The 12,783-nt window shown below is 35.2% G+C and overlaps 1 protein-coding gene across 1 annotated transcript in view; it reads right to left on the reverse strand.

The window, feature by feature from the left end:
- Positions 1-10,851, reverse strand: part of LOC106461864 (visual system homeobox 2-like) — a 64,611-nt gene extending 53,760 nt beyond the window's left edge. The window contains exon 1 of the mRNA XM_022388944.1: positions 10,416-10,851. Coding sequence (XP_022244652.1) covers positions 10,416-10,800 — 385 coding nt within the window. The 5' untranslated portion in view covers positions 10,801-10,851. The remainder of the gene's footprint in view (positions 1-10,415) is intronic.
- Between the last annotated feature and the right edge of the window lie 1,932 nt (positions 10,852-12,783).

Below are 12,783 nucleotides of genomic sequence, written 5' to 3' on the forward strand. Positions count from 1 at the left end.
CCGCAGAAAGTGATGCTTTGCATTTGGTGGGACATCAAAGGAGTAATTCATGACGATCTCCTCAATCCACAGCGAACTGTGAATGCAGAGATCTATTGTCAGCAACTGGAACGTTTAAATCAAGCCCTTCATGAGAAACGCCCTTCACTTGTCAATCGGAAAGGTTTTCTTCTTCTCCACGACAATGCACGTCCACATGTGGCATGTTTGACGCAACACAAGATTATGGAGTTGGGTTGGGAAGTTTTCCCCCACCCACCATATTCTCCAGATATGGCACCATGAGATTACAATCTTTTTCGTTCGCTGCAACACCATCTTAATGGGAAAACTTATGCAAATGTGGAAGGTGTTAAAGAGGACATCGACATATTCTTTGCTTCAAAGCCAAGTGACTTTTTTAATCGGGGCATTAACAACCTGATTGTAAGATGAAAAAGCATTATGGATAAGAATGGAGACTATTTCATATAATAAATATTTTGTTTTCATATATATAAATTATTCGGGTTTTTCATCTAAAAAAGCGACATTAATTTCTTGACGACCTAATAATTTGTTGTTTGGTGCTGTTGACAGTTACAGCAATGTGGTTGTATGTTTGCTTTGGGGCAGTCTGAGTTTCTGTGCTCTCTACCACAACCCACACACCGTGGATGAGCTCTATATGCTGCCGCCACATGTGCATAGCGTTATCAGTTGTAACACTTGGTTACAAACTTACAACTACCGCTGATGTTTTTGCAGGTTCTACTCTGTATTTATGATACAAGAGAATGACACCCTATGATATCACGCTTTGAATATCTTATGTTTTCTGTACATATACTTTAACTATGTTGTTAAGTTTTGTGTTATGTTTGAGAAGAGTCTTTCAGTTTTTGTGTATTTTATGTTTGTGTGTGGGATTTCATTTTCAATTTGTTCATTTGTAATGCTGGTGTGTATATCTTTCATCACAAACGATTTTGGATTAGGCTGTGTTCCTAGATACTTCCGGATGCGAAAACATCTTTAGGCCATTCTTGTAGAAGGCAGATGAGGTCGGCATATTGCTGGTATTCTGCATCGGGATTTAGATCCACGTGTATCCGGGAGGGTCAGGTATAATTCTGACCTCTTCGTCCTGCATATTGCTAACTAATTTCTTCTTCATCGGAATTCGGTTCATGTTTTAGACCAGAGAGGGTCAGGTTCAGTGTTGACCTCTTCCTCCCTCCTTTTAGATCTTAATATTATTATTATTATTATTATTATTAATACGTGAGGGTCAAACTTACTCTGACCCCTTTCAGGGTAATGTCCATGTATGTAATGACAGTAATATCCATGTGAATGTTGCAAAACGTTCTGCACGTGGCGGACAGTTCCATATGTGTATTCACATTTTCACTAGTTTTATTTGATCCTCGAGAGTATTTCATATAAATACCCTATTAATGCTTATCGTAGAAGCTTAAAAGTAATGTCGGTTTCTTCGTCTAGTGTATGTTGGCCTGATCAAATGCTTATTTCTAATATACCTAGGTGAGAGGTACTTAGGTCTATCTTCATCATGTATGCAATAACGATCTCATTCACATAGTAGGTCGTTTTTTTTTGCCAGTTTTTCGCGAAGAAATTTAGCAAATTATACAGGAGTCCATCAAAGATGGATTGTATGTTTGCATAATTGTGCATGAATTTTGTTCATGTGGTACGGGGTACTTTATATGCTGTAGTAAGTGGGAAGTTTTGTATTGATTGGATTTTATTAATGTGTTTAGAAGCCATGTTTAACCATGCTGGACATGCGTATTCTATGAAAGGACGTATATATGTTTTGTATATTTTGATTATATTAGCTGGTGAGATTCCATAGTTTTTGCCAGTTAGACTCCTTGCATAATTCGTACGCTTCCAAATTTTTGTTAGTATATTATTTACGTGTTTAACCCACGTTACCTTAGAGTCGTGGGTTGATTCTAAGAATTTTGCTGATGTTGTGGTCTGGAGAAGTGTCCCATTCATATATAGCTTTTTTTGTGGGTCATTTTTATGTCTTGCCTGTTTTGTAAATACTACCTATTGATTTTTAGGTACATTTATTTCAGTTCGATATTTTGATAGTATTCCACAATATTGTTTAATTGAGGTTGCAGATTTGTTGCTGCTATTGAGAGAGTGGGAGCACTTTTCCAGACCGCAACATCTTCGGCGAATTGTGACGAATACCCTAAATTAGGTTCTTTGAGGAGCATATTGCTTACATATATGATGAGTAAGATATGGCTAACTATCCCTACTTGGGGGACGTCTCCTAACTGTTATGGCGACCATATAAAGCGGTTTGAATTTCCCTCTAGAAGTGCAAATTGAGCGCATAAAATCAATAGACTTACTAACAATCTCAGCCGTCGATTCGTATTCAACATGGCGTATGCTGCTATTAAAAAGAATTGGTAATATTTGCAGTTTAAATTATTTAATTTTTTGAGAGAACTGGCCCAAAATAGCATCAAATCGCTCGCTCCAGTGATTTTGCACTTGAAGAGACAATGGAACTTGTGCAAGCTGACAATGATTTTGGCTCTAAACTTGAATTATCTGACGATGATTTTGAGCGTAATATGACTAATACTGATATGGATAATTATAGTAGTAATGATGATAATGGCAATGATTACGAGGTTCCCATTTCTAAATGGACAAAATTTCAAGGTAGAATTCAAGAAAAATCTCGTGGATATGGTGCAGGGCGTAACTACAATATACCTGTTACCATTGCAAGTACAGGTGTGTGTCCAATTACACATAACTGTCCTTCCAGGGCTAGGCCTGGTAGGGTAAAACAACCTGTATGTGGGCGTGGTCGACTTATTTGGAAGTTGGCAGTGAGTGATGAATATTTTCAATCATGGATTTCCAGATTTGATGATAGAAATATAGGGCACAGGAGTAGCCAGAGTCTAAATAATGCAGACTTTCAATTTTTTTGCAGTTATTCCTGGATGATGCTGTGTCTGATCACATTGTAACAGAAACAAACCGCTATGCTGATCAGTTTTTACAAAGGAAAAGTGATGATTTGAAACCATGTTCACGACTTTGTAAATGGATACCTATGAACAGTCCAGAGATGAAAGAATTCTTTACTTTGCACCTTATAATGACCTTAGTCGATAAACCCGAACTAACTGACTACTGGAACACGTTTTGGCTAACTGATACTCCTGGTTTCTGCAGGGTCCTTATTAGAGGTAGATTTGAATTGATCTTGAGCTTCCTGCACTCTGCAAACAATAATGATCAAGTTGCCAGAGGTGCTTCTTGTCGTGACAGATTATTCAAGATGCGTCCACTGATTGACGTGATAATTCTCAAATTCGCAAAACCATTTTGTCCAAAAAGTAAATTGGCATTGGATGAAATGACAACCGCATTCAAAGGGCAGAGTGTTTTGAAACAGTATAACCCTAAGAAACCAGATAAGTTTGGATTCAAGGCTTTTGTATTTTCTAAATTCAAAAAGTGGATACGTTTATTTGTTCTGAATTTTGTGATAGCCGCCCCTAATTCAGCAGTGATAGACTAGAGGGAAGGCGGATACTCACCACCACCCACCGCCAAGTTTGGGCTACTCTTTTACCAAAGAATAAAGGGATTGACCGTAGCTTTATAACGCCCTCACAGCTGAATGGACGAACGTGTTCTGTGACGAGGATTCAAACTCTCGATCCAGAGATTTCGAGCCGAGTATCCTAACCACCAGGTCATACCAGGCCACTTTTGAAGTATCAGCAATTAAAATCTAAATATATTTATGCTATAGAGATGTAGATTCGTAAAGCTCTATAATCGGTTTTATTGTTTTATTGGAAACCTTAGAGAAATAACACTCGAACGTCACTTTTGATAGACTAATAATGAATCTGTAACGTCAACTTTGCTAGACACATGCATTTCAATAAAGTTTAAATGTCACATTTTCTACAGACTTTATACTTTTGTTACATATTTCTGCACAAATAACGTATAAAATTTATTTTCTTGTTAACTGAAAACTTTCTCAATATCTACTGATCTTATGATGTTCACCAAAGGTTTCTCTTCAAGTTTATTGCTAATATAAACGTGACTCTTGCCCCCCAGTAGCACAGTGTCTCCGGACTTACAACGCTAGAAACCGGGTTTCGATACCCGTGGTGGGCAGAGCACAGATAGCCCTTGTGTAGCTTTGTGCATAATTAAACAAACAAACAAACAAATAAACGTGACTCAGATATTTTTCTGAGAATTAATAAATTCACGTTAGTGCTCTGTCAAATTATATTTTAAAACGAAACTGTCCATATTATTATGCACGTTCTATTCATATTTGTAAAAAGATAACATTCATAATTATGACGGGCTTAAATATGTTTTTTATATATATTTTTCTTCCTTTTAAACGTTTTAAACAGGTTATTTTATCAAAACATTAATAGTGTCTATCAAAACAAGTTTTGAGCTCTAACTAACAAATGTTAAGGTGCAGATTTAATTTAAACTTATTAAATTTTACGACAACCTGAAATTTACGTGGGATTTGTACGTTCCTAAGTTCATCCATGAAGGTATTCATAAAGGGTGTAAAAAAAAAATCTCAAAACGAACAACTCAAAATATTTTGTGGCATCTTCCTTTCGTTGGATTGGCTCATTGCAAGTATTGTAGGACTATATGCATTGTTGTTCAATAGTAACTGAGTGCTGCAACAAAGCACAGATGATATACGGGGAAATCTTCAAAGTGTACTTTCAAAATTGCTTTTCTCAATATTAATTTTTAGATAGTTTCCTTTATAAAATTAATCTGGTCACACGATTTCGTTCGAGTATATTAATCGAGTTGTATTTATTAAATAGTTACCTTAAACCAATTCAAATAGCAAGCACGTAAAGTAATTGCTTTCCAGGATGTTATTTACAATGTCTAACTAGACATGTACACATTGAAATAACATCCTGGAAAGTAACTACTGATTGAAATGGTTTTCAATTAGTACAGACGTAATAAGAACTAGTAATTCTGGGCAGTATTTACATATAGATAATACCTTTATGTATAATGACTAAATCATAAAAGTTATCCACAACTGAAACAAATTCATTTGAAAAGATAAGAAGAGTCTTCTCCCACTTGCAAAATTAAAATATTCTGAATAAATGTCTTCCTTGAAAAATATGTGAAGTGAATATTTCAATGATAATTCTTCTCTGAAAAGATAAAACGTTTCTCATATTCGCGGAATGAGGTTTCCTGAATAAAAGTACTCCCTGAAAACATTTGAAACGTATCCCCAACTCACGAAACGAGGTTGTCCTGTAAGAAAAATATGAAGACTATTCCCCTCCCTTACACACTTACGAAATGAGGTTTTAAATAAATATGAGTTGTTTGAAAAGGGATGAAGTTTACCATAATCACGATATGAGATTATACGGAATAAATCTTCCCAAAAAAAGAAACGTTTTCACGATGGGATTTCATTTCCTAATTAGACATAGAATTCAAAGCTGTGTAACAACAAAACATAAAACCTATATATCATTTCCTAATTAGACATAGAATTCAAAGCTGTGTAACAACAAACATAAAACCTGCATTTCATTTCCTAATTAGACATAGAATTCAAAGCTGTGTAACAACAAACATAAAACCTGCATTTCATTTCCTAATTAGACATAGAATTCAAAGCTGTGTAACAACAAAACATAAAACCTATATTTCATTTTGTATTCTTGCTTTACTTTTTTATTGGTTTTGCGATATAACTTGTGATATTTTTATGCAGATATTTTGCCCTGCAAGCTTAAAAAGTACTTCTAATTTACTCATACTATTGAGATTTAAGGATGGGAAAATAATTCTGCATCAGACTGAAACTATAAATCAAAACAAACTATAGTAAACCGGGATGACAATTCTCTAGAAAACGTAATAGGGTTTAACTTTAAGCAGAACACTGTAAAATGAGACCAATCGTATATTTTGTGGCTTTATTGACTGATAGAACAGTCAGAATTGTATACTATGAATGCTAATAATTTCAAGACAGTACTAGCGTCGAATGGTTATATTAATCAAGATGCCGCCCCATAAAAAAATAAAACGTCTTGCGTTAGAGTGATATTTGGACTGAAAGAGTTTTAAGACTTCAAAACTCTATGATGTAAGCGTTTTGCATTAGAGTGGTTTTAAAACTGAAAGTGTTTTAAGATACCAGACTTTATTATGTAAGCGTCTTGGGTTAGAGTGATCTTCGTACTGAACGTATCTTAAGATACAAAACTTTATGACGTAAGCGTCCGTCAGACATTTAGAATGCTGCCCTGTCAATGAGAATAATAGGGAAGAACAAACCTAACAGGTTTACTAAAGACATAAAGAATAAAATTTTGGATAAGAGCAATAAGTTAATGACGTTTAAATTAACAAATAGGGTGGAATATTTAGATAAGTATCGAAAAACTAGAGATTTGTTTAAAAAAATGGGCTTATGAGAAACGGCTGTCTGATGATGTTAAAAACTAACAACAAAGATTTTTAAAGATATGCAATATCAATTTGGGTATTGGGTCTTTAAAAGTTACTGACGTCAATTTTTTAAGCCTATAAAATGGCTGAGCTTTTAAATTATTTATTCACTCTCTTTATCTATTTATTTTTTTATTTTAATATATTCGATGTAGTAAGTAGAAAGATTGAGAGATTAAGAAAAAATAAAGCACCAGGGCCAAGACAGTGTCTTTTCCAAACTATTAAAGGAGGTCAAAGATCAGATATGGTAATGTTACTCCTAAGGTAAGCGGTGCCCTAGAAATTATAGACCAGTTAACCTAACTTATTTACTAGAAGTATTCTAGAGACTGATACGCTTTAGTTAGTGTTGCTTATATGCGCCTCTCTAATAGAAAGAATTTCAATTCTGAAAACGCAACTACAGCGGCTCAGCGGTAAGTCAGGAGATTTATAATGATAAAAACTGAGTTTCGATACCTGTGGTGAGCACAGCACAAAGAGCCCATTGTGTAGCTTTATGCTTAACTACAAACATATAAACATATATGTCTGTACAGACATATCTTCGTAAGTGTAAATTATACTGCCTAAAAATGTCAACCTAACTATATATGATGACACCTGGCTTAGCATGGCTCAAGAATATTACTATTAACTACATTAGTTGAATTTATATGTACATTATTATATCTTACGTTAATACTAATATTGTTGTAGCTGTTATATGAAACAAGGACACCGCCGTGAGAGCTTGTGCTAGTATGTTATCAATCAAAATGTTCCTTTGCATAAACATAAAGGCAACAATAGCTGTGTAGCTTATGTAGTTTTGTGTGTGTCTCGTTGTATCAAGTTGATCTCATGTAAGATTTGTGTGTGTGCCCTATTGTATCTAGTTGAGCTTACGTAAGGTTTATGTGTGCCCTATTGTATCTAGTTGAGTTTACGTAAGGTTTATGTGTGTCTCGTTGTATCAAGTTGATCTCATGTAAGATTTGTGTGTGTACCTCATTGTATGTAGCTGAGCTTTTGTAAGGTTTATGTGTGATCCATTGTATCTAGTTAAGCTTACGTAATGTTTATGTGTGCCTCATTGTATCTAGTTGATCTCATGTAAAATTTGTGTGTGTGCCTCATTGTATCTAGCTGAGCTTTTGTAAGGTTTATGTGTGATCCATTGTATCTAGTTAAGCTTACGTAAGGTTTGTGTGTGATCCATTGTATCTAGCTGAGCTTTCGTAAGGTTTGTGTGTGATCCATTGTTATTGACTGAGCTTTCGTAAGGTTTGTGTGTGATCCATTGTATCTAGCTGAGCTTTCGTAAGGTTTATGTGTGATCCATTGTATCTAGCTGAGCTTTCGTAAGGTTTGTGTGTGATTCAATGTTATTAACTGAGCTTTCGTAAGGTTTGTGTGTGATTCAATGTTATTAACTGAGCTTTCGTAAAGTTTGTGTGTGATTCAATGTTATTAACTGAGCTTTCGTAAGGTTTGTGTGTGATCCATTGTTATTAATTGAGGTTACGTAAACTTTGTGTACGTTCTAGAGTGTAAGTAGGTAATAAAATTGATCAATATAATTTCTAATTTCAGAAGCAGGATTCTCCAAGACAACCATAGCTGATTAAACTTACTACCTTGGAAACACAAATACTCAGAACAAAATCAATCAATAAAGTTTCTGATTCTAAAAACTGAAATGTTAAAGATGGTTGTCTTTATAAATTAAATCTTTAACCGTGGAAACTGATATATCTATAACATGATATTCACGTATCACTGTTTTGTTTATAAAGGTTACAATCTTTTTTTTAGGTTAATAGCAGTCTCCAGTGTTACTACATAACACCAAAATGAGAAATGTATTTTCTCCTCCTACTAATAATCTCAAATTTTAGTGTATGTGTGTGTTTTTTTGTATAGTGAAAATTCAAAGTACTTTGATAAGTATTGCATGTTTTCTTAACACTAATCCTATGAGAGGTGCTGTATGGTTTCTTAAAACTAATCGATTGATAGGTGTTGCATGGTTTCCTAACACTAACCATGTGACATATGTTGCATGATATCTTAACACTAACCCTTGATAAGTATTGCATGTTTTCTTAACACTACCTATTTGATAAATGTTGCATTTGTTCTTACAAATAATTCTTTGATGGTTGTTGAAAGGTATCTTATCACTAACCATTTGATAAGTAATGGATAGTTTCTTAACAATAATTGTGTAATTGGTGCTGCATGATTTCTGAATACTAATCATTTGATAGGTGTTGCATGGTTTCTGAATACTAATCATTTGATAGGTGTTGCATGGTTTCTTAACACTAACCAGTTGATTCACTATTATCAGAGCATCATCTTTTCTCAATCACATTTCAATATATAGAGAGGAAAATAAATCTGGCTGATTAAGAATAAATACATGAGATGGACCTGATTACATAACAATGTAGAAAAAGAAATCCTTATTAATAAGTCATGTTAATAATAAATAGTCAAACTAATGTGAGACACAATAGCAGTAACAACGAGAATAGTAATTAAAAGCTTACGAGCCTTCAAGGTCCAAATTTTAAAGGTTTTGAGTAATAATAACTAAATCTGAAGGCGTGCCATATAAAATTTTAAACAAATACATTTTTCACGGAAACGAACTATTCTAAGTAGTGAAATATTCCAACAGTATGAATTTCAGATACACAGTTGCCTTTAAATATAACATTTTAAACTAACAAACTTTTCATGGAAACGAACAAGTCGAGATAGGGAAATGTTCCAACAGTATGAATTTCAGATACACAGTTGCCTTTAAATATAACATTTTAAACTAACAAACTTTTCATGGAAACGAACAAGTCGAGATAGGGAAATGTTCCAACAGTATGAATTTCAAAAACATTGATTATCCTTCAATATTTAGAGCATTACGTAACTAAGATTGTGCACGTTTTTCGCTCTTTAATGAGTATGCACAGAATTGAAGTAAATACGCACAGAAAATACTTCATCAGCTCGGTAACTTTTATATTTCAATGAGAAGGTTTCATTCGTATTTAAATATTAACATATGTATTGGTACACGAGTATATTCTCTTACACTAATGTTTCTTAATGTCTGAAGTACTTACGGCTTAAGGTTGTTTTCAGGAACGTCGAGAGCCAGCACTGGCCCTGGGGCAAACATCCTCGCCGGGCCCCCCTTTCTCTCTCTCTTTTTTAACATTTTCAAAAATTTATTAAAAAGAAGATCCTAAATTAGGACAGCAACGAGCTCATAAACCAGAAAAAATCATAGCAGCAGCCATTTTTACCTCCCAGTATAAGCGTAAAAACGTTAATAAAGTAACAACAAATATCTATTAAATCTATAAAGTAACAAATACATATTAATTATCACTCAAATTATTAGTTCAGTCATTCTTAATGTATCAAGCGTCTATATGCAGAGAAAAGCGGGCTTTACGACATAACCAGGTTTCATTCGTCCGGGCCCCTGGCCAGTTGCCCCTTTGCTCCTCCCCCCCCCCCCGTCGGCGGGCCTGGTTGTGTTGGTTTTGGCAAAATTAAAAGTACAGGTTTAATCAACTTGTTTAACTATAGGTCAATGTGGTCAACTATGGATTACTGTGATCAATTGTCAGTCGATGTGGTCAACTGTGAATTAATTTGATCAACTGTCGGTCGTTGTGTTCAACAATAATGGATCGATGTGGTCAAGTATGAGTGATACTGACTCGACATTCTGAACTCAAAACCAGTGTCTGCCCACCTGTACATTTTTAGTAAGTTGAATAACGCTAACGGTATATGTGAACATTCTATAGGTCATATGATTAAGTAAGCAATTCCGGAATCAGAGAAAAGCTTACCTGTTGTTCCATGTTGGCGGGTCACTGTTGTCGGTTGATCAAGGGTCAACATAGGCATACAATTTGAGACAGTCGACATTCCTGGCATCCTCGTCATCCCGTGGATTCCAGTGACACTGGGAATGAAAGCAGTTGACCCTAAGTACATACGGCTCGGGTCTGGGAAACATTGTGCCGAACTGGGCTGGGTGCCAAAACCTCTGGGTTGAAATGTGGGACACGCTGATCCAGTTACCGGTGTTGGTGCAGTCAGACTAACCGATGTGTGTCGGTTAGAAGACGGTGGATACTGTCTGTGGTTGTCAAGACCTAATAGTTCTTGGATGCCGAACGGGGTACGTTGGGTAGCGAAGCCGCCAAGTCCCGAACCGAGGGGCTGTGCCATCGGAGCAAGTGAAGTTATGTAAGGGTTTAGGGTGTTTGATGTGGATACGTGAATCGTGGGTCTTTCTCCCTGCAATAGATTCATAACAGAAACCATCTTGACTAGGTAGAGTTTACCGAAATCGGAAAATATTTTATGAAAACTGTTTATTGGTATGTATTTCGAATAAGAAAATACGCTTTGAAAGAAATTACTTTTTGGAGAGGTGAAAGTGTAGTCACACCCTAAACTAAACTGATTGATCTGCTACTCTTTGCTTATCAAAAGAGGTACTTAGTAACGAGGCTAAGCCAATTTATCCGACAACGTCACACAATACGGAATGTAAGTGATGAACGAACGATTTGAAATATATGTCTGTTATTTTCCTCAGGCTGTTAACGCTTGGCTAGAGGCGGATCTCTCAAAATAAACACCTCCCAGTAGTGACGTAACATGTGAGGTATTGGCCGTAGTTAAACTAGTGCGTAAGCGGGGATTGGGTGGTGCAAGACCTTGGATGTGGAGAGAAGCTAGGTTGTTTTAACCTCCTTATAATATATGCGATGCACAAAACATAAGAACTATTCCCAAACTAATATAACAAAGTTAGATTCTTATCACAAAACCAGCATAGTATATTTAACAAATTTTCAAAGATTATTTATTTTGTTGAAAGATGAGAGGACGCACAGAAATATATTTGGGTTTTAATTCGTTCTTCTCTATTTGCGAGAACTGTAACAAATTTGTGATCTCTCTGCCGTGGAATAATTAACCGAAGCCACTGTCTCTGAAATTTAAACCGCCTGCTGCGAAATTGATTGGCTCTAAGTAGGTAAGTGATTGGTTGATGGTGTCTCGAAGGTAGCGAATTACATACCTGTATATTACGGTGTCGTCCTCTAGGCGAGTCTCCTGGCAAATTAATTTTGATAACCACGCGCATCAGTTGAACAGGAACAGGATGTATATTGTAATAATTAACGAAACAAAGCTTTTATGGCATTTATCGTGATGCAGGATGTATGCAAGTAAAGTTTACATATCTGTTCGTACATACACCTTTTTTTTATTAATTGATAATTATAACGATGAAAAGATAAGAAAAATCTATAAATAACCAGAAATAGTTTGATTGATAAGTCGGTTGGTAGATAATACACTTACAAATTTGCTTGTAAATGTTACTGTAAAAATACTGGCAGCCAATTATCGTAAAATTACAACCTACCATAAAAACAACGTCATTGAGCTTCACGGTAAACTTTGTAGTAAAATTAATAAGTTTGTTATTTCAAAAAGTGCTATTGCTGTGGACATATATGTATACACCCACATAGTGCTGGAATTTAAATGACCAAGAACATATTATTAAGGGATTTGTGGGCTGGCTTATGGAAAAATATGGTATGATGCATTAAAGGAAACTGCTTACTTTACACCAGTAAAATAAGTATAATATGTGATTCTTGAATGTTGGAACAATTGGAGGTAAAATTGTTAGCAAATAAACAATATTTATAAAACTCTGCACCGAAAATAATTGAGTGTGAACCGAAACGATGACCACAACGGAAAAACTCGTCCATAATTCAAATAATATTTACAATTCCTTTCAGGTTCACCTGTTTCCACAAAAAAATTCCAATTAGTGCACAATCTAAAAAATTGTTTCGTTACTGATAACATGAATAATGATGTCTTGAATTTAACCAAACATAATCTCATATTGATATCTACTCAGTCATTGAAAAGCAGAAATCTGTTTAATAAATGTCAATACACTTTGACGTGTCTTTTTTTTTTTATCTTGAAATCTTCGATCGTATCTTAGGCTTGACGCAGGTAAAACACCTACAATTAAAAGGTAAACATGTATTTTAACATGTCTTCTCTATACCATAAAGCATGGCCAGGTGGATAAGGCGCTCGACTCACAATCTGAGGGTCGCGGGTTCGAATCCGCATACCACCAAACATGCTCGCCCTTTCAGCCGTGGG

This window comes from Limulus polyphemus, unplaced genomic scaffold (assembly GCF_000517525.1).
Source record: "Limulus polyphemus unplaced genomic scaffold, Limulus_polyphemus-2.1.2 Scaffold1049, whole genome shotgun sequence".
Lineage (NCBI taxonomy): Eukaryota > Metazoa > Arthropoda > Merostomata > Xiphosura > Limulidae > Limulus > Limulus polyphemus.